General features: G+C 40.2%; 1 protein-coding gene across 2 annotated transcripts in view; it reads left to right on the top strand.

Moving 5' to 3' along the window:
* The window catches only part of MPP7 (MAGUK p55 scaffold protein 7), a 218,128-nt gene that overhangs the window by 77,116 nt on the left and 120,668 nt on the right, over positions 1–20,344 (top strand). For both annotated transcript variants that reach the window (XM_047865088.1, XM_047865087.1), the window contains exon 3: positions 19,973–20,050. In XM_047865088.1, the coding sequence (XP_047721044.1) occupies positions 19,973–20,050 (78 nt within the window). The remainder of the gene's footprint in view (positions 1–19,972; positions 20,051–20,344) is intronic.

Below are 20,344 nucleotides of genomic sequence, written 5' to 3'. Positions count from 1 at the left end.
TATACTGTTTTCAAGCCCAGCGATTAATTTTATGACTATTATTCTAAATTCACTTTCTGTTATGTTATTTAAGTCCTTTTTGATCAGCTCATTAGCTGTTGTTATTTCCTGGAGATTCTTCTGAGTGGAATTCTTCCGCTTGGTCATTTTGGATAGTCCCTGGCGTGGTGAGGACCTGCAGGGCACTTCCCCTGTGCTGTGGTGTATAACTGGAGTTGGTGGGCGGGGCCGCAGTCAGACCTGATGTCTGCCCCCAGCCCACCGCTGGGGCCACAGTCAGACTGGTGTGTGCCTTCTCTTCCCCTCTCCTAGGGGCGGGATTCACTGTGGGGTGGTGTGGCTCGTCTGGGCTACTTGCACCGTGCCAGGCTTGTGATGCTGGGGATCTGGCGTATTAGCTGGGGTGGGTAGGCAAGGTGCTCGGGGGCAGGAGGGGCAGGCTTAGATCGCTTCTCCTTAGGTGATCCACTTCAGGAGGGGCCCTGTGGCAGCGGGAGGGAGTCAGATCCGCTGCCGGAGGTTTGGCTCCGCAGAAGCGCAGAGTTGGGTGTTTGCGCGGATCGAGCAAGTTCCCTGGCAGGAACCAGTTCCCTTTGGGATTTCGGCTGGGGGATGGGCGGGGGAGATGGCGCTGGCGAGCGCCTTTGTTCCCCACCAAACTGAGCTCTGTTGTCAGGGGGCTCAGCAGCTCTCCCTCCCTTTGTCCTCCAGCCTTCCCGCTTTCCGAGCAGAGCTGTTAACTTATGACCTCCCAGACGCTAAGTCGCGCTTGTTGTGGGAACACAGTCCGTCAGGCCCCTCCGCTTTTGCAAGCCAGATTCGGTGGCTGTGCTTGGCCGGCGAGCCGCCCCTCCGCCCCGGCTCCCTCCCGCCAGTCCGTGGAGCGCGCACCGCCTCACCGCCCTTCCTACCCTCTTCCGTGGGCCTCTCGTCTGCGTTTGGTTCCGGCGACTCCGTTCTGCTAATCCTCTGGCGGTTTTCTGGGTTATTTAGGCAGATGTAGATGGAATCTAAGTGATCAGCAGGACGTGCGGTGAGCCCAGCGTCCTCCTAAGCCGCCATCTTGCCGCCGACCCTGGAAGTTTTCTTCAGAATGTGGGACTTACCACTTCTTTCCAGCTTTGGCCATAGTCATCAGTAGGAGGGCAGGAAGAAGAAAACAGACACATTCACCATCCTCTTAAACATGACTCTAAACATGGCTAGAATTGCGAAGATTCATGTATCCATTTATCATTAATTAATTGCAACTTTCGAGGTACTATTTTATGTGCGGTATTGGGTCGTCAGCAAGGGACATAGTGGTCAACTCTAGGGACGTTGTCCCTAGTCTGTGAATTTCATTTTCTAGTGAGGACAGGTAAAAGCTGGTAAATATGATAAATATACAAATATAAAATCTGATAAGAGTGATAAAAAGAATAAGGATCTCTCAGAACTAATAAAGGAGTGTGAGCTGGATTGGATAGCCCTGTTAGGGGCAGGATAGCCCCTGTATAAGGGGCATTTGAGTTGAGACCCAAAGATGAATACACATACCCCCAAGACTCAGGTACATTGCAGACAGAGAGAATGCCTTAATGTGAGAGGGACCCTGTAGGCTTGAGGTACCAACATTAGGTCCCTAGGGTTGGAACTTAGGGGGAGAGTAGCTTGAGATGGAAGCCAGCAGGAGCTAGGTCATGAAGGACAGTGCATTGGCAAGCATATCCTGAGTCTTGAGTGCAACGGCAGGCCACTGAACGTTTTGAATAAAGAATTGACAGCCAATTTATGATTGCTGGGTGTTTCCACCGTGACTGAAATCCGGCTCCTGGCCAACACCCATTTTCCATACAGTCACATTGAAATGCACTCCACATTCCCTAACCAAATCAAAATTCTGTGTGTCTTCACTTCAACACTTCAGCAGAATCTGGGGTTGGGGACAAAAGGTCTGTAAATTCCCATAGGGAGATGAAAGCTGACAACAATAATAGCTAGCTTTTGATGGTCTTTAAGGTAATTCGAATAGCTACTCTTTCTAAGAACCCTTTTATCTAGCTGTTACATACTTTTTCCTTTGTGAGGATTTCATTCTTCTCTCTCCTAAAGAGAGAACTTTCTCCTTTGAGAAGAGGGAAACCAAGACTTGGATTACTTTAAGATGCGACCTTTTGCATGTATTCATAAATGCGTAGATCTGGCATTTTCAACACAAACCATATTCTGCCTCGAAATTTCATTGTGATGTTCCTAGCTTGATCTTGCACTCTCTGCCTCATTTGACTTTTGCTGTGGAAAAAAATGAGTTTCTGCCTTTTCTGTGTCCATCCAGACTTTCTTAACCCTGCAGCCACTCACTACCTTCGTTCATGATTCTTTTCAGGTCTTTTACTTTGACTGTTTTTGAAGAAACGTCACGGGGGATGTCGTTTGGTTCAGGGTCCCTCAGAAATGCACATTCTTATGTGAGCATAGAGTTCTGCTTTGATTTTATCACTAGTCATTGATTGTGTCCTATGTGCGTGATGTGCTATAGTTAAGGGGGACCTAAAATCTCCTTTTCCTAGGAATATCAGTGGAAGGCCTGAGGGAGAGTCAGGACCTACACTACCGTTCAGTGGGTATTTTCTATTTTCTAGAGATAGCGTGTAACTCTTTAATGTGATCTTATTCTCACAATAATGCTATGTAGCAGGTACTATTATTATCCTATTCTAAATAGGAGGAAACTAAAGTTTTCAAAATTAACTTAATCCTTTTGGGTTGCTATAACAAAACCCTATCAACTGGGTAGCTTATAAACCATAAAAATGTGTTTCTCACAGTTCTGCAGGCTGGGAAGTCCAAGATCAGGGTGCCAGCAGATTTAGTGTTAGTGACAGCCTGCCTCCTTGCTCATAGATGGCTGTCCTTTTGCTGCATCTTTATGTCTTTACATGGTGGAGGGGAGGAAGGAGCCCCCTTGGGGTCTCTTTTATAAGGGTACTAATCTCATTCATGAGTGTTCTGTTCTCATGACCTAATCACCTCCCAGAGGACCAACCTCCTAAACCCATCACGTTGGGGTAATAGGTTGCAACATATGAATTCTGAGGGGGGGGGGCGGGGGAGGGATATGAACACTCAGTCCATTTCGAACGTTAGGTAAGTTGTCTAGTGGCAGAACCGGGATTTAAACTCAGACATGTTTAAGTTAAAGGCTCTTAATCAATTACATTGATGCTTCAGTTTCGAAAACTGTGAGAATGTTATAAATTCCTCGTGTTTATTTTTCTTTGCCCTTGTCCTTGTCCCCATGTGGGTAGCAGTAAAATCCCTAAAACGTAATGGGCCCATATGCTTTTCTTTGGGGACCGCAAGGAAAACAACAGTTGGGCAGAGTGTATCCGATTTCACAGTAGCTTGGGGATGGAGGCTGTAGTGGCAGCTACTGAGAGGTGGAGTCCATTGGACTCTGCTACAAAAATGAAGGGAAAGCCTGAGGAATGTGGCAAGTAACTTGCACTGAGCAATGAAAAGTCCTTTGGAATCCTCTTCACTGGTTTCCTCTTTCTCGGCTCCCACCCCACACCCCTCCCCCAATCTCTGCAAGGAAAATGGACTGAAGCACAAGTTCAGCCTTGTGTTTCATACTCAGACTTTTCTTTAGAGGGGAGGAGGAGGAGGAGGGGTAAAGTCTAAGCTTCTTGGCACGAATCATCCCTCTGTATTTGGAAACCTAAAACAATAGTTTTAATCTTTCTTTGGATCATAGACCCATTTGAGTTTGTTGGTGAAAGTTTTGGATTATTTTCCTAGAAAAATACATGCCAGCAGTTTATATACAGTTTTCCAGGAGGCCGTGATCTGCTGAGAACCATCCATGACTCTTAGGCATAGACCCCAAGATATGCAACTTGTCACTATTTAAGACCCCTCATTCCATCTTTTGTTACCAAAAAAAAAAAAAAAACCCCTTGCTTTTACAGCTCTTAATTACAGTGCTTGTTTCTTAAAATGTAAACTACAAATGATTGACTGCTACTTGTATATTGAAACCTGTCCAAGTTACATGGTATCAAAGCAACCTATTTGCCATTTGTGGTAACACCCACCATCATCCTGAAAAAACATTAACAGTTCCTGGTTCTTCAGTGATTATTGAATATAGGTTTCTTTCAAGGAGAATCTGATCATTATACAATGAGGGATGTGAAAGATGTATGTACAGATGCTGGGTTATTTCAAAGTGGGGCAGTTTAGGGACTTCTGGATTGGATAACTCAAGTTTAGTTTTTGTTGAATTACAAAATGTTTACAAAGAAACGTTTAATGCCCCGGCTACTTTCAGAATCTTGTTCGAGGAACTGAAGTAATGTGATCTGCAGAAAAGGTTCTGGGACTTGATTTCAAATACAATCACTGCGTATTCAATCAGAATCGAAAGTTTGATGGTTTGTTCATTTTGATAATTTAACCTAAGCCTAAAAAGTGTTACTGGTGCTTATAACCACTTCATAGCCATATGTATCCCTTATAAGAATTCATCTCTATAGAGATGTTGCGAACACCCTGGCCTGAATTGCAGGCACAGTACCAGCTTCCTATTTGAAGGCTCCCCCAGCCCCAGCCCCCACCCTTTTGGCTGTATCACTTGAGGCAAAGTTACAGCCTCAAAGTTTTGTTTATTAACTGTGCTTGTGAGTACAAGTATGCTCATAAATTCTACATCCTACGGAAGCAAGTCTGAAGACCAAAGCATTCTAAGGATCTCTGCTTTAACCCTGAAAAAGTTATTCAAAGCTAGAAGAACTATTATTTTCAACTTTATAAAGATACATTGAGATCAGGTAGAAACACAGACCAAAATGTATCTCACAAGCCAAATGAATATAAGTCATGAAAGCTCAAGTATAAAAGTACCTAGAATCTCCTCCTGCTAGTAAGAAGTGAACCCCCCCTTTTATAATAATACTGTACAAGGAAACTGGATGCTGCCTTTTTAGAAGCCAGGATTAATTTACATTAAATAATCAACCCAGCCTTCTACTTCCTACAGTAAGTACCTAGACATTCTAGGTACATAATTGCAAACATTCTTTTAAATGCGTAACTAAGCTTGTTAAGAGAGTAAGGGAAATCCACTTAAGAAATGAAGAGGAAAGTAAATACTGGGAACTGTTTAAGCTCATGATACAGCTATGTTGGAGAGGTTGTCCAGAGACTGGGGATGGGGGAGGTGTGGGGGGCACTGTCCTGACATTAGGCTCAATATAGGCGGGGCATTGCTACTGAGTCACACATGTAAAATGGTTCCTTTTCTAGTGTTACTCTGTTAGCGAATGGGAAAATGAGAAAAATTCCAACTGCCTTTCTAGAGAGAAAGCCAAGAATTTGGGCTGTCTTGTTTTGGGATTAGGTATAAACTAAAAAAATTCTAGTTTCAGTCTTTGTAACCATGAACTGGTTGGTCCATGGTGTGGAGTTTTAAAGCCATTTTTAATTTTTAGTTGAAATGTGGTTGACCTACAATATTATATTAGCTTCAGGCATACAACAGTGATTCAACTATTACATACATTATGAAATGCTCACCACAATAGGTGTAGTTACCATCTGTTTCATACAATGTTATTACAGTATTATTGACTATATTCCCTATACTGTACTTTTCATCTCCAAACTTATTTATTTCATAACTGGAAGTTCAGATCTCTCAATCCCCTTCACGTATTTTGCCCACCCCCCTACTCCCTCAACTCTGGCAACCACCAGTTTCTTTGTATTTTTGAGGCTGTTTGTTTTGTTTTTTAGATTCCAGATATAAGTGAAATCATACAGTGTTTGTCTTTCTCGGACTAACTTATTTCACTTAGCATAATACCCTCTAGGTCCGTCCATGTTGTCATGAAGGGCATGATTTCACTCTTCTTTATGGCTGAGTAATATTACATTGTGTGTGTGTGTGTGTGTGTGTGTGTGTGTGTACACATGTGTGTGTGTGTGTATATATATACACACACGTGTGTATATACACACACACACATATATATATACATATCACATTTTCTTTATCTGTGCATCAGTCGATGGACCCTTAGGTTGCTTTTGTATTTTGGCTATTAGAAATAATGCTGCCATAAAATAAGGGGTATATATATCTTTTCAAATTAGTGTTTTTATTTTCTTCAGGTAAATGCCCAGAAGTAGAATTACTGGATCATGTGGTAGTTCCATTTAAAAATTTTTAAGAAACTTCTACACTTTTCCACAGTGGCTGCATCAATTTACATTCTCATCAACAGTGCACAAGTGTTCCCTTTTCTGCGCGTCCTGGCCAACACTTGTTTTGTGTCTTTTTGATGATAGTCATTCTGACAGGTGTTACATGAAATCTCATTGTGGTTTTGATTTTCATTCCCCTGATGATTAGTCATGTTGAGCATCTTTTCATGTGTCCGTTGGCCATCTGTATATCTTCTTGGATAAAATGCCTGCGTAAGTCGTCTGTCCATTTTTTAATTAGATTGTTTTTGGTGGTATTAATTTGTATGAGCTCTTTAAATATTTTGGATATTGACCCCTTATCAGATGTATCATTTTCTCCCCTTCAGTAGGTTCCCTTTTCATTTAGTTCGTTGCTGTGCAGAAAGTTTTTAGTGTGATACAGTTTTACTTGTTTATTTTTGTTTTTGTTTCCCTTGCTTAAGGAAATACATCCAGAAAAATAGTACTAAGATCTGTGTTTTCTTTTATGAGTTTATGGTTTCAGTTGTTACACTTGGGTCTTTAATCCACTTTGAGTTAATTTTTGTGTATGGTGTAAGAAAGTGGTCCAGTTTCATTCTTTTCCATGTGGCTGTCTTGTTTTCCCAACACTATTTATTTATTTGAAAAAGTAATTATTATCCTTTCCCCATAGGATAGTATATTCTTGCCTCCTTTGTCATAGATTAGTTGACCAGGTACACATAGGTTTATTTCTGGGCTCCCTATTTTGTTCCATTGATCTCTGTGTCCATTTTTGTGCCAATGACCTACTGTTTTGATGACGATAGCTTTGTAGTATAGTCTGAAACCTGGGATTGTGATACCTCCAGCTTAGTTCTTCTTTTCCAAGCAAGATTGCTTTGGCTATTCTGGATCTTTTGTGATTCCATACAAACTTTAGGATTATTTGTTCGAGTTCTATGAAAAATACTATTGCATTGAATTGATAGGGATTGCATTGAATCTGTAGATTGCTTTGGGTCATATGGATATTTTAACAATATTAATTCTTCCAATCCATGAGCATGGGATATCTTTCCATTCATTTGTATCTTCTTCAGTTTCTTTCATCAGTGTCTTATAGTTTTCAGAGTACAGGTCTTTTACCTCCTTGGTTAAATTTATTTCTAGGTGTTTTCCTCTTTTTGTTGTGATTGTAAATGAGATTGTTTTCTCCATTTTTTTCTGACAGCTTATTATTACTGTGTAAAAACACAACAGATTTCAGAGTATATAATTTTGTGCCTTGCAACTTTACTGAATTCATTTAATAGTTTTTTGTTTTTGTTTTTGTTTTTTTTGGTGGAGCCTTTAAGATTTTCTATATATCGTATCATGTTTTACCTCTTTCTTACCAACTTGGGTGGCTTAAAATTTTTTTTTCAATGTTTATTTATTTTTGAGGGAGAGAGTGCACAAGCAGGGTTGGGGCAGAGAGAGAGGGAGACAGAGGATCCCACATGGGCTGTGCACTGACAGCAGAGAACCCGATGTGGGGCTAAAACTCCCAAACCACAGGATCATGACCTGAGCTGAAATTGGATGCCTGACCAACTGAGCCACCCAGGTGCCGCCCCCTGCCTTCTTTTGTCTGATTGCTGTGGCTAGGACCTCCAGTACTATGTTGAATAAACGTGGCAAGCGTGGGCATCCTTGTCTTATTCTTGATCTTAGAGGGAAAGCTTTTAGCTTTTACCCTTGAGTATGATGTTAGCTGTGGGTTTTGTCGTATGTGGCCTTTTTTATTTAAGTTCTCTCTCTATCCACTTTACTGAGAGTTTTTATGATGAATGCATGTTGAATTTTTTCAAATGCTTTTTCTGCGTCCTGTTGAGATGATCATATGATTTTTACCCTTCATTTTGTTAAAGTGGTGTATCATGTTGATTTGAGGATGTTGAACCACCCTTTGATCCCTAAAATAAGTCCATTTGATTATGGTGAATAATCTCATTAATATATTGTTGCATTTGGTTTGCTGATATTTTGTTTGAAGATTTTTGCATCTATAGTCATCAAGAATATTGATGACATTTATAGTCATCAAGAATAAAAAATTAAAAAAATTTAATTTTTTTTTTTTGTAGTGTCTTTATTTTGGTATCAGGATAATGTCCTTGTAGAATGAATTTGGAAGCGTTCCTCTGTCTTCAATTTTGTGGAACATTTTGAGAAGGCTAGGTTAACTAGCCTAGTTAACTACGTTAACTCTTGTTTAAATGTTTGCTGGAATTCACCATGAAGCTATTATTGTTATTGTTATTGTTACTGATTCAGTTTTGTTACTAGTAATTTATCTCTACAGATTTTCTATTTCTTCCTAATTCAGTCTTGGAAGATTGTATGTTTCTAGGGGTTTATCCATTTTTTCAAGGTTGTCCAATTTGTTGGTGCATAATTTTTTGTAGTAGTCTCTCATAATTCTTAATATTATATTACTTATGTTTATATTATTTATATATAATTAATATTCTGAATAATAAATAATTTTGTGTTTCTGTGATATTGGTTGTAACTTCTTTCATTCTGACTTTGAGTCCTTTCTCTTTTTTTTTTTTTTGATGAGTCTAAAGTTTTGTCAATTTTGTTTATCTTTTCAAAGAACCAGCTTAGCTTCATCAATCTTATCTATGTTCTCTTAATTTCTATTTCATTTACACTCTGATTTTTAGTATTTCCTTCTTTCTGCTGGCTTTGGGCTTTGTTCTTTTTTCCTAGTTCTTTTAAGTATAAGGTTAAAGTGTTCATTTGGACTTTTTCTTGGTTCTTAAGGTAGTTCTGGATCATTATAAACATCCTTATTAGAAGTGCTTTTTGCTGTGTGGCAAAGATTTTGAACCATTGTATTTCCGTTTTCATTTGTTTCCAGGTGTGTGTGTGTGTGTGTGTGTGTATACACACATTATTTTTTACTCTTTGGCGTCTCCGTTGACTGGTTGTTTAGCCTCCACTTTGTATTTTTTTCAGTGTTTTCTTGTAATGGATTTCTAATTTCATAGCATTATGGTCAAAAAAGATGCTTGTTATGATTTTAGTCTCCTTGAACTTCTTGAGACTAGTTTTGTGGCTTAACGTGTGATATGTTTTGGAGAATTTTTCACATGCACTTGAAAATATATTCTGTATATATCTGTTAAGTCCATGTGGTTGAATGTATCATTCAGAGCCGTTATGGATTTTCTGTCTCAGAGATCTATCCATTGATATAATTGGGGTATTAAAGTCCCACAGTATTTTATTATTGTCAGTTTCTCCCTTTATATCTCAGTATTTCCTTTATAAATTTAGGTGCTCCTGTCTTAGGTACATAGATATTTACAGTTGTTATATCCTCTTGTTGGATTGATCCCTTTATCGTTATGTGATGTTTTTGTCTCATTACACTCTTTAAAAACAATTTTTTTTTTTTAACATTTATTGACTTTTGAGAGACAGATTGTGACTGGGGGAGGGGCAGAGAGAGAGGGAGACACAGAATCAGAAGCAGGCTCCAGGCTCTGAGCTGTCTGCACAGAGCCCGATGTGGGCTCAAACCCACAAACCGTGAAATCATAATCTGAGCCAAAGTCGGATGCTTGACTGAGCCACCCAGGCGCCCCTGTCTCATTGTTTTAAAGTCTCTTTGTTTTAAAGTCTATTCTGTCTGATATGGGAATTGCTACCCCAGCTTTTTTTTTTTAAAGGAGGCTTGACACACAGTGTGGGGCTTAATGCAGGGCTTGAACTCATCACCCTGAGATCAATACATGAGCTGAGGTTAAGAGTCATGCTCTTAACCAACTGAGCCACCCAGGGACCCCTTAATGACCATTACTTTGAACCGTTCGTTAGGTAGATTCCTTTTCTCTGTTTCTTTTAGTTCTTTCCCTCAAGTTTTATCTTGTTCCTTTGTTTGGAGCATGTTCCTTCGTCTCCTTATTTTGTCTCTCTTGTTTGTTTCTATGCATTCGGTAGGTCAGCTACGTCTCCTGGTGTTGAAGGCAGTGGCCTTATATAGAAGGCATCCTGTGGGTCCAGGAGCACAATACCCTTTGGTCACCAGTAGCAGGCACTTGTGGGGTGTCCCCGTGTGGGCAGCATGTGCCCCCTTTTGTGACTGGGCTGTGGCTGCGGTAGGCACGCTGGTGGGCAGGGTTAGCTCCCAGCGAGGCTGGCTGAGAGTCCTGGCTGCAACTGCTTTGGGCACGCTGGTACGCATGACTGGCCCCCCTTTCTCCAGGACAGGAATTGTTTTGGAGGGTGCTGTGCCCACTGAGGCTGCCCACCTGGTTTGTCGGAGCAGGAGCTGCTTTGGAGGGGCACCTGCCAGGGTGGGCAGATCTGGTGGGCTGGGTTCACAGGGAGCGCCAATGCAGGGCAAGCAGCGCGAGCAAGGTAGATGGAGACTGGCAGAACTGACTCACTCCCGTGTCTGGCCAGCTGGCTGGTGGAAGGCAAGAGAAAGGGCTCCCGCCAACACTGCTGTTCTGCAGAAGGTTTGTAGAGATTCCTGCTTCTCCAGCACATGCTATAAAATAAGTCAATTAATTTCCTTCATGTATAACCCAGGTGATTTTCAAACCGCTGCCTCTGGGCTGGGTCTCAGACTAAGCAATATAGTGCATTGGCCCTTGAAAGAGCACACTCTTGGTTTCCCGTAGCCCTCTGGCTCCCACAGTTAAGCACTGCTGACTTTCAAACCAGGCTTTATGGAGGCTTGTCTTTATGGGGCTGATTTCCCTCTCTTCTGAGAGAGCGTCTTCATGCTTGTAATATCCTTCCTGGTGGGTCATGGGTCTGGGGATTTCGTTTCCAATTGTATCTCTTTCCCCTATCCTTCTTCATGTGGCTTCCCTTTAACTGTTGGTCTGTGGAAGATGTATTTTGCCAGTCTTTAGATGATGTTCACAGTGAGTTGCGTCTTCTGTAGTTCTAGTGTTGATGGATCTGTGAGAGGTGAGCTCAGGATCTCTTCCTCCACCATTTTCCCAAGATCTTTCCTGTGGCTGGAGTTTTTGCCCACAAAGCCCAGGAATCCCAAATTGTGAAAGTAGCGAAGCGGCTGGCGATCTGGCAAACTCACCCATCAGAAGCAAATAAAAAGGCTTTCTGAAAAGATATACCATCAACCTAGGACTTAATATGACACCCCTTGGAAGATTTACTAACAACCCCAGATTACAAAACATTTGAGAATACAGTCTACCCTCAGCTACAGTCTGCAGGCATCGCAAATAGCAAGATGAAAAGTCAAGCACTCTATGTAATACAACAATTTTATAAAATAAGTATGCTTAAATGATATCAGCTATAAAGAAGGCTTTAAGCATAAGAAGAACATGAGGTGCTAGGAAAAAAAGAACAGAGATTTGTAAAAAGAGTCATATATGAACTATACAAATAAGATGCAGAGTTATTTTAAAAAAACACTCAAAACACTCTGTGACGGGCACCTGGGTGGCTGTCAGTTAAGCATCTGACTTCGGTTCAGGTCATGTTCTCACGGTTTGTGAGTTCGAGCCCTGTCTTGGGACTCTGCACTAACAGCTCAGAGCCTGGAGCCTGCTTCAGATTCTGTGTCACCCTTTCTCTGCCATTTCCCCCACTTGTGTGTCTCCTCTCTCTGTCTCAAAAATAAATACTTAAAAAAAAACACTCTGTGAATAAGTTCTTTAGAGATTAGACAGTTTAAGAGAGCAAAGTGATTGGAAGATAGATTTCAACAAAATTCCCAGAATGCTGGGAGACGGTTAAGATATCCCAACTTCGTTTTTCACGGAATATGTGTAGCTGGCAAGCTTAACCCAAAAGCCGTGTGGCAGAATAAAGGGCTAAGAAGTTTTTCCTTACTCTAAGTGTCAAGTGTAGATAAAAGTATAATAACAATATTGGCTCAAAGAAACAAATTAAGAATACAGAATAGAGAGCCCAGCTACAGATAATTTGTGTACGGGAGTTTGATAAGTAATATTACAGATCAGTGGGAAGAGATTAAATGGTGCTATCCTTTTGGACATAAATCAACTTAGAGCTCTTTCACTATACGAAGTCAAACTGTAAAACTTTAAAGAAGTCACAGCAGAATCTCTTTATTAGGACAGGGAATATTTTAAGAAACAAAATGCGCAACCATATAGAAAAAGCTGGATGTCTTTGGCTATGTTAAAGTAACTTCTGTGTGCCCAGGGCTGCTGTATTTTTTAAGGTAGGGTGGACAATTGACAAGTAGTCGAAAAAAATGTAATAGTTTAGGTACAACAGAAGTTGATTTCCTGCTCAACGATCATTTAGAGGGATACGTCAGATTGAGGTGTCGCTGTCCTCTGTAAGGTCTTTTGGGGACCCAGATGCTTCCATCTGGTGGCTTTGCTGTCATTTAAGGCCTTGTCATAGTCTGCAGGCAGCTGGGGGAGGGGGAGAGTATGGAGGAAGCATCCCAATTTCTTAAAAGCCTCAGCCTGGGGGCGCCTGGGTGGCGCAGTTGGTTAAGCGTCCGACTTCAGCCAGGTCCCGATCTCGCGGTCCGTGAGTTCGAGCCCCGCGTCAGGCTCTGGGCTGATGGCTCAGAGCCTGGAGCCTGTTTCCGATTCTGTGTCTCCCTCTCTCTCTGCCCCTCCCCCGTTCATGCTCTCTCTCTCTCTGTCCCAAAAATAAATAAAAGTTGAAAAAAAAAATTAAAAAAAAAAAAAAAAAAAAGCCTCAGCCTGGAAGTGGCACTTAGAACTTCCCTCTCGTGCTTGACAGCTGAGCTGTAGGGGGAGGGGTGGAGGGTGGACATGACAGGAAATGTGGCTTCACTAGGCAGTGGCTGTCTAGCTACAGTTCTTCAATGGCTGTGGAAGAGGACAGTTTATGTTGGGAGCAGCTGTCTCTGCCTCTGAAACTACTGTGAAAACAGAACTCGGAAATTGGAGAAGATAGACATTAAAGCCATAGGGAGATTCCATTTCCTATCCATTTGATTAGCAAGATGTCTGGTAACACCAAGTGTTGGCAAGGGTCTGGGCACTCAGGAAACACTTGACGACTGTTAGGCATCTCTCACAGTGCAGGGAGGAGTGGTGTGAAAAGGCATTCAATAACAAAGAGCAGAAACAACCACCGTGTTCTCAGTTTAAAAAAAAAAAAAAGATAGGGAAACTACTGTTTTTTTGTGTTTGTTTTTAATGTTTAGTTTTGAGAGAGAGAAAGAGCACAAGCAGGGGAGGGGCAGAGAGAGAGGGAGACAGAGAATACAAAGCAGGTTCCAGACTTTGAGCTGTCAGCACAGAGCCCGTTGTGGGGCTCGAACTCATGAACTGTGAGATCATGACCTGAGCCAAAGTTGGATGCTTAACCAACTACGCCACCCAGATGTCCCATGTAAACTACTGTTAATTAGTATGACAGAATATCATCGAGCTGTTAAAATGGATGAACGACATACACATGTATCAAGCTAGATATCTCAATGTCGTATCGAATGAAAAATCCAGTTGTTGAGGAAACAGTGCCATTTATGTACAAAAATAGCTTTCATGAGCGCTGGCTGTATATGGAAGTGATGAATCACTAAATTCTACTCCTGAAACCAGTGTTACACTATATGTTAACTAGAACTTAAGTAAAAATTAAAAAAAAAGAAGCTTATGATGCTTATCAATATATATATGCTTAAAAAGATGAAAATGCATATGGGAATATATCTGTCAGTGTCAACATAATGTTTTGTTTTCTTGGCAGAAAGGAAAGAGGAGGGGACAGAAGGACGGGTCCCTAGCCTTATCTCTTATGAATTACTTTAAGAGATATTTGAAGCAAATATGCCAGGCTAATAGCGCTTTAATTTTGATGCTGGGTATGCGGTGAAATACATTTGCTTTATTTTCAAAAAACATTTAACGTGTTTAAAATGGAACATTAATAATTAAAACATTTCAAACATTTTAGAAGTTAAAGAATGGGAAGGTGTGGTGTATATATACAATGGCATATCAGCCAGTCCTAAAAATAATGAAATCTTGCCACTTGCAATGACTTGGATGGAGCTAGAGAGTTATTAGGCTAAGTGAAAGAAGTCAGTCAGAGAAAGACAAAAACCCCATGATTTCACTCATATGTGGAATTTAAGAAACAAAACAAATGATCTCAGCTGCCCAGCTAATGGGCAGTGAATGAAACAGGGGCAAATACTATTCTCACTTGCTTGAATAGGTCAACTGAAGTTTTCCCTTTCTGTGGTCTGTGTCCTCATCTTTCCCAGGCTATTACCTTTCTAAATGGACAAGTTTAAGTGACGTACACTCTTGCCATATATTTTTTTTCCCATACGGAGTATCTTTCTCCTAGAATGGGTGCTTGCCTTAGTCAATGTTGTGTGAATGAACGAAACTCCAGTTAGGGTAGTTTGCCTTTTCTTTCGTTTTCTTATAATTTGTGTGAGGAAGTGTTATGACTGAAAGGTTACGAAGGGCTGGATTACAGAAAGAAGGAATGAACTAAGATGAAAGCAGAAAAATACTAGAAAACAAAAACAGTAAAGCTAATCTAAAAGGTAGTTCTTTGAAAATACAGTGAAATCAATGTTTCTTCACTAACAGAGGGATAAAGGGTAGAAATAGAGAAAGCATGGATACAGCAACTAAGAAATGGTGCTAAAGAAAATGTGTAATAGAGGAAATTCAAAGACTCGCAAGAGGCTATTTTGCTTCAATGGATTCCAAGAGAAAATGAATAATATTCTGGGAGATGGTATTTTTTAAGACCAGGAAAAAAAAAACGAATAATTTTTCTAGGAGATAGTATTTGCCACAACTGACAATAGAAAAGATAGAAAAACCTACATGGAGAAATTGCCTGAAGCCACCCAGAAGAAATAAAGTTGAGGGATAAAGCTACCCTCCAAAATATGTCAGATCCAGCTAGTTTCTCAGGGGAATGCAGTAAAATATTTCAAGAAGAGATTACTCCAGTAGTATTGAGATGTTTTCAGCCCATATAAAAAGATAGAAGCTTCCATAGTTTTAAAAAAATGAAGTTAGTAGAATATTGTTATCAAGACCTAAGAAAGACAGGACCAATGGGGAAAAAAATAACACAGCCTCAGTCAAGAATATTGATGGAGAAAGTCTAAATAAAATATTAGCCAGTGGATTCCACAGCACGTTAAAAGATCAATATATCCTAATCGAGCAAGGTTCACCGTGGGAATGCCAGGATGAGTAGTAGTTTGAAATCTATGAATAGAATTCCCATATTACCTTGTCAAACAGGAGAAACAGTATGGTTGTATCTAATGGAAAACATTTTGTGAGATTGAACATTAAATTTTTTCATATATATATCTTAAAGTGTATTTTCAGAGGGGGGATAGGCGGGGCTGCAGAGAGAAAGGAAGAGAGAGGATCCCACGCAGGCTCTGCACCCAGCACCGAGCCCAACGAGGGGCTCCATCTCACAACCCTGAGATCATGACCCAATCCTATGCTTAACTGACTGAGCTACCCATGTGCCATGAACATTCATTAAAAAAATAATAATAATAATATAACTCTTGCATGGGTATTAATTTCACATGATACTATGGATCTATGGCAGTGGAAAGCCAGAATTCATCGCATATTAAAGACAGGGAACAAAGCATTACCCCTCATCAGTTTTAATAATTTTATTTTTTTGGAGCTATTGGCCAAGAAAATTCGCCAAAAGAGAGAGTAGTGCTATAAAATTGGAAAGAAGGACATACAGTTGAGCACTGTTGCCTCTGTTCTGTTGATGTTTTTCCAGCTTTAAATTTCCTCTTTCCTAATAAAATGGTTTTTTTTGGAGAAAGATTATTATTTTTTAAAAGAGGATCCTCGCCATTAGTAGAATATTTTTATTTATTTATTTTAAACCCTACACAACATAGTTCTGTCATTCCCAGCTCCTCCTGGCTGGCATTGTGTCCTGTGGTGCTTCTAATACTCGGAACTCTCTCTTCTCCGTGTTCTAAATACATGAGGTAGCTGTGTGGGGGGTGGGGTGCGTGCAGTGCTAATTCTGGTTTGGCTGCTTGCTGTTAACATAGAGAATCCAACTACCGAGCGGGTGTTTTCACTGCTTTTTAATATTCATAATAGAAGGCAGGAAATGGATTTTTACAGCTTTGGTTTATTTAATACCATTCGGGTAACCATGATTGGGTTCTTCCGTTTACCTCTACACGTCACTGAGACGTTTCAAACAAATAATTGTGTTGAGATTAGCCAAGATTTATTTTATACATTCGCTATTGAAGCTTCGTTTAAAACCATCTCTGCGATACGTGTACAAAAATTATATTATCGGCACCAGATTCTCTTACAAAAATTAAACATTTATTTTCAAGATGTGTGTAAATGAAGGTAATTACAGCTTTCCTATAAGAATTGGTTACATGTAGAAATGGTTTTTATTTTAACTGACTTTTTCTGATGTAAGTATAATTACAGAAGACGGACCCTTGCGGCCACGTGCATAATCACTATTTAGTGGAGCATAAATGTCTCCGTTTTAAAACGTCCCTTTTTCTTAATAGTGTATTTTAAATATTTTAGCATGCCATTTTTTAGGACCTTACTTTTGAATAATTGCCTGTTTTGCTATCGTATGAAACTAACCAGTCTCCCCTTTTCGCCAGTCTTTTTTACTCCTGACTCTTTTCTTTCTGCAACTCCTTCCACTTTTGCTCTCTTCTTGGTGTTCAGAGGACAAAAACGAAGTATGCTTTGATTGCATGGCTGAGTCTGCAAAGGGAAGTGTTTAAGTTAAAATAAATGAGATTTTGTAGGTTTGGCAATACATGACATTTAGTAATTAGATGCCGTGTCTGCGGTTCTGTTTGTCTGTTGGATTCCAGAATGTTAGCACTCAGGGAAATTGACTAAACTATATCAGAGTGAATTTTTCTGGTGTGTAAAGGTGAACTACAGCATTTAACATAAAGCTGTGCCATATCATTCAATATGAAAGCCACTAGCCTCGTGGGCATTTAAATTTAAATTAATAAAAATTACATAAGATAAAAAAATTCAGTTCCTTAAGTAAACTAGCCACAGGACAAGTGCTCACTAGCCACATGTGGCCGGTGACTAACCATGTTGGGCAAGCAGGTACAGAACGTTTTTTTTTTTTTAATTTTAAGTAGGCCCCACGCCCATCGTGGAGGCCAACTCAGGACTTGAACTCACAACCTTGAGCTGAGATCAAGAATTGGATGCTTAACTGACTGAGCCATCTAGGCGCCCCCAGAATGTTTTCAATATCACAGAGAGTTCTGTTGAATAACCTTGGGGTGAAGTTTATACGTCTTACCTGTTTATTAGTATTTAAAACTCATTTTTGTTTTTCATTTTCTTCCTGGATATTATAAATACCAGTAAAAGTCAATTATTTGGGAAACAACAGACAACTTAGAACTACTTAGAATAATTTTTACTTTCCTACCAACTTAATTTTTAAAATTCTGTCCTGAAGTGAGACATGTATCAACATAGGGTTACCGGCAGTTAGAAATTCTAGGAGAAAAAAACACAAAAAAGAAACTGTAGGAGAACATTTGAAAATTCTTGATAGAATACAAAGTCCCAGGGTGGGCAGGGTGGGGGCAGGTTTTCATATCACTTGGCTGAAGATCTACAGAAGATGATGTGGAGAGAGGGGCTCACAGGTTTTAAAAGACACTCAGAAGCAGCAAAGTAAGTGGAGAAACAATACATCTATTTGGGGCATGTAATTTCAGGCTGTGATTACAGTAGTGTATCAATATAAATTAATCTGGAAAACCGAAGAAATGTTGGAAAGAAAAAATAAGGGGAGGGGTGCCAAGGGACCATCCTGTGGTCATTGGAAACAGCCATTATTATTTGTCACGTATCTGCCCAGCCTCCTCTCTGTCCTGTTCAGCCAGCAGTGAACGAGGTCCGTGAGGAAGGCAGAGGAATGTTAGTCTGAGAGGCAGGCTTCTGGAGCAGTGACGAGCTCAGACACTAAGCCAGGTGGCCTGACCTTTAAGTCCCAGCTCAGCTGCTTCTCTATGGAACCACAGCCCATTGCTTAACTCCTGTGTATCTGCTCATCTGTAAAATGGGATGCTGTTGCATTCTGCCTCTTACTATCCTTGTGAGGGTTAAGGAATTAAAATACTGAACTCCCTGAAGACTGTATTACTGATAGTACTGATCACTGTTACATAGGGAATACAGACACACGGTAAGTCCCTAGTAACTATGAGCCTCTGTATTTATTATTACAGGGAAACAGACATTTAAACAAGTAGTTGCAATAAAGCTAGGCGAGTCTTCCGAGAAGGGTAGGTTCAGCATTCTATGATAGTATTTGTTGAGGTGACTGAATTTTTGATACTGACTTAAGCAAAATTAATTTAGCTCTTAGGTGGGACGGTTTTGTTTTCGACCATACTGTAATAGTTTCTCACATCAAATCTTGCTCCTTCTATAGCTTGTAGTCTTAATACAATAATTTGTTTATTATCCTACCGTGATTAATATTTAAATGTTCCAGTATTTTAAGCAAAACTGTGGTCCTGATCACTGGTAATATCATAAGTGTCAAAATTCTTTCCCTGATACTTTGCATTGTGGACCAGCTTGCCAAAAAGGTAATAGAATCCTCTCTTAGCAGTAGCATCTGGCTAATCAAAATAAAATCTATCTTCCAGACATTTTACAAGAGAGTTTGGTTAGCTTTCAGTATAATTAAAGAGTATATTACTGGATACCTAAGAGTGTATTACTTGATACCTATTAAAAATGGGAAATTCTGAAGTGCAACTGTTTTTTATATATAGTGAGGGGCAATTTCTTCAAGTGTAAATGAATAAGTAGAGGCTTAAGTAAGTTTTCAAGTATAACATTTTAAGGGCACCTCTGTATGAGCTGAAATCGATCAAACTGAAATCAATCAAATGCTTTGCGTTTGTCAAAGCATCTTTCATCTCTTGATAGTACTCGGGTTTTTTCGTTTTTTGTTTTTTTTGTTTTTTTTTTTTTTTTTTTTTTTTACAGAACGCTGTCTTATAATGCACTAAACTATCTTCTGGCCTTTGTGTATCTTGGGTAATGATGGGAAATGAAGGACCAAATTATTTATTATTTAACAATATAATTTTACTGGTTTTACAGTACAGAAAATTATTTAAGCTTAATAGTTATGAGACGTGTCTCTCTAGCTATGAGAACTCTCTTTGTTTCTTAGAAGTTTGACCCTGGGCGGGGGAGACGTTGACAATTTGGGGGGAAAAAAGACTCAAAGGAACAGCATGCTCAGAAAGGCGTTCCCAGAGTGCTGACCACTGGCCCACACAGTGCCAGCCCCCTCGCTCTTCGTGGTTATCACAAACCAGGCTGGCAGGATGTAGCTGCCAGCTTATCACTTTGCTTTAATCATAATTGATGTTTTTAGCAGGAATATAAATTACAACCAGTACTTAAGGTATTGAAGCAGTATGTTTTAGAAATTACAGATTTTATAAAACTAACAATTATTCGGGGGAAAAACTAAGGTTTAGCTTTGCTGTGAGTCCTATTTGATAACGATTTTTTCCCCCATTTGACCTCATGTTAGAAACACTGGACCAGAGATGAATGATGCCCACATACCTGTCATCTCTAGGTTTATCGAAACATACAGTTTTTGTTTAGAGAGTCGAGCGGATCAGTTTTCTTGGCAGAGATAAAAATCTTACAGTATCTTCCTGTTTGCCAGCAGGTGAACTTATACTCACTTGTTTTTCTTCCAGATTCATGAAAAACTCCACTACTATGAGAAGCAGAACCCCGTGCCCATCCTCCACGGCGCAGCGGTCTTGGCCGATGATGTAAGTGTGCCTTCCTGAGCTCCCTGGGACATGGCTCCCTCGGGCCTGGCCGGGACAGAGCTCATCCCGGTGCAGACAGACGCGTGTGATCCAATGAGCGAAAACCAGAAGAAGCTGCAAACGTTTCCAAAAGTCCTGTCATCACAGAGCTTATGCTGACATTATGCTGATTTTCATTCACTCTCCTGCTCTAAAAATTTTGCATTGGAGATACCATCTTGTTCTGCCTTGGTAACTACGTAACAGAAATTTTAGGCTCGAACTCTCCGGGGAGAGAGAAGCTGTCAGCTATTA

This window comes from Prionailurus viverrinus, chromosome B4 (genome assembly GCF_022837055.1).
Source record: "Prionailurus viverrinus isolate Anna chromosome B4, UM_Priviv_1.0, whole genome shotgun sequence".
NCBI lineage: Eukaryota > Metazoa > Chordata > Mammalia > Carnivora > Felidae > Prionailurus > Prionailurus viverrinus.
This window is presented reverse-complemented; position numbering and strand designations above follow the sequence as displayed.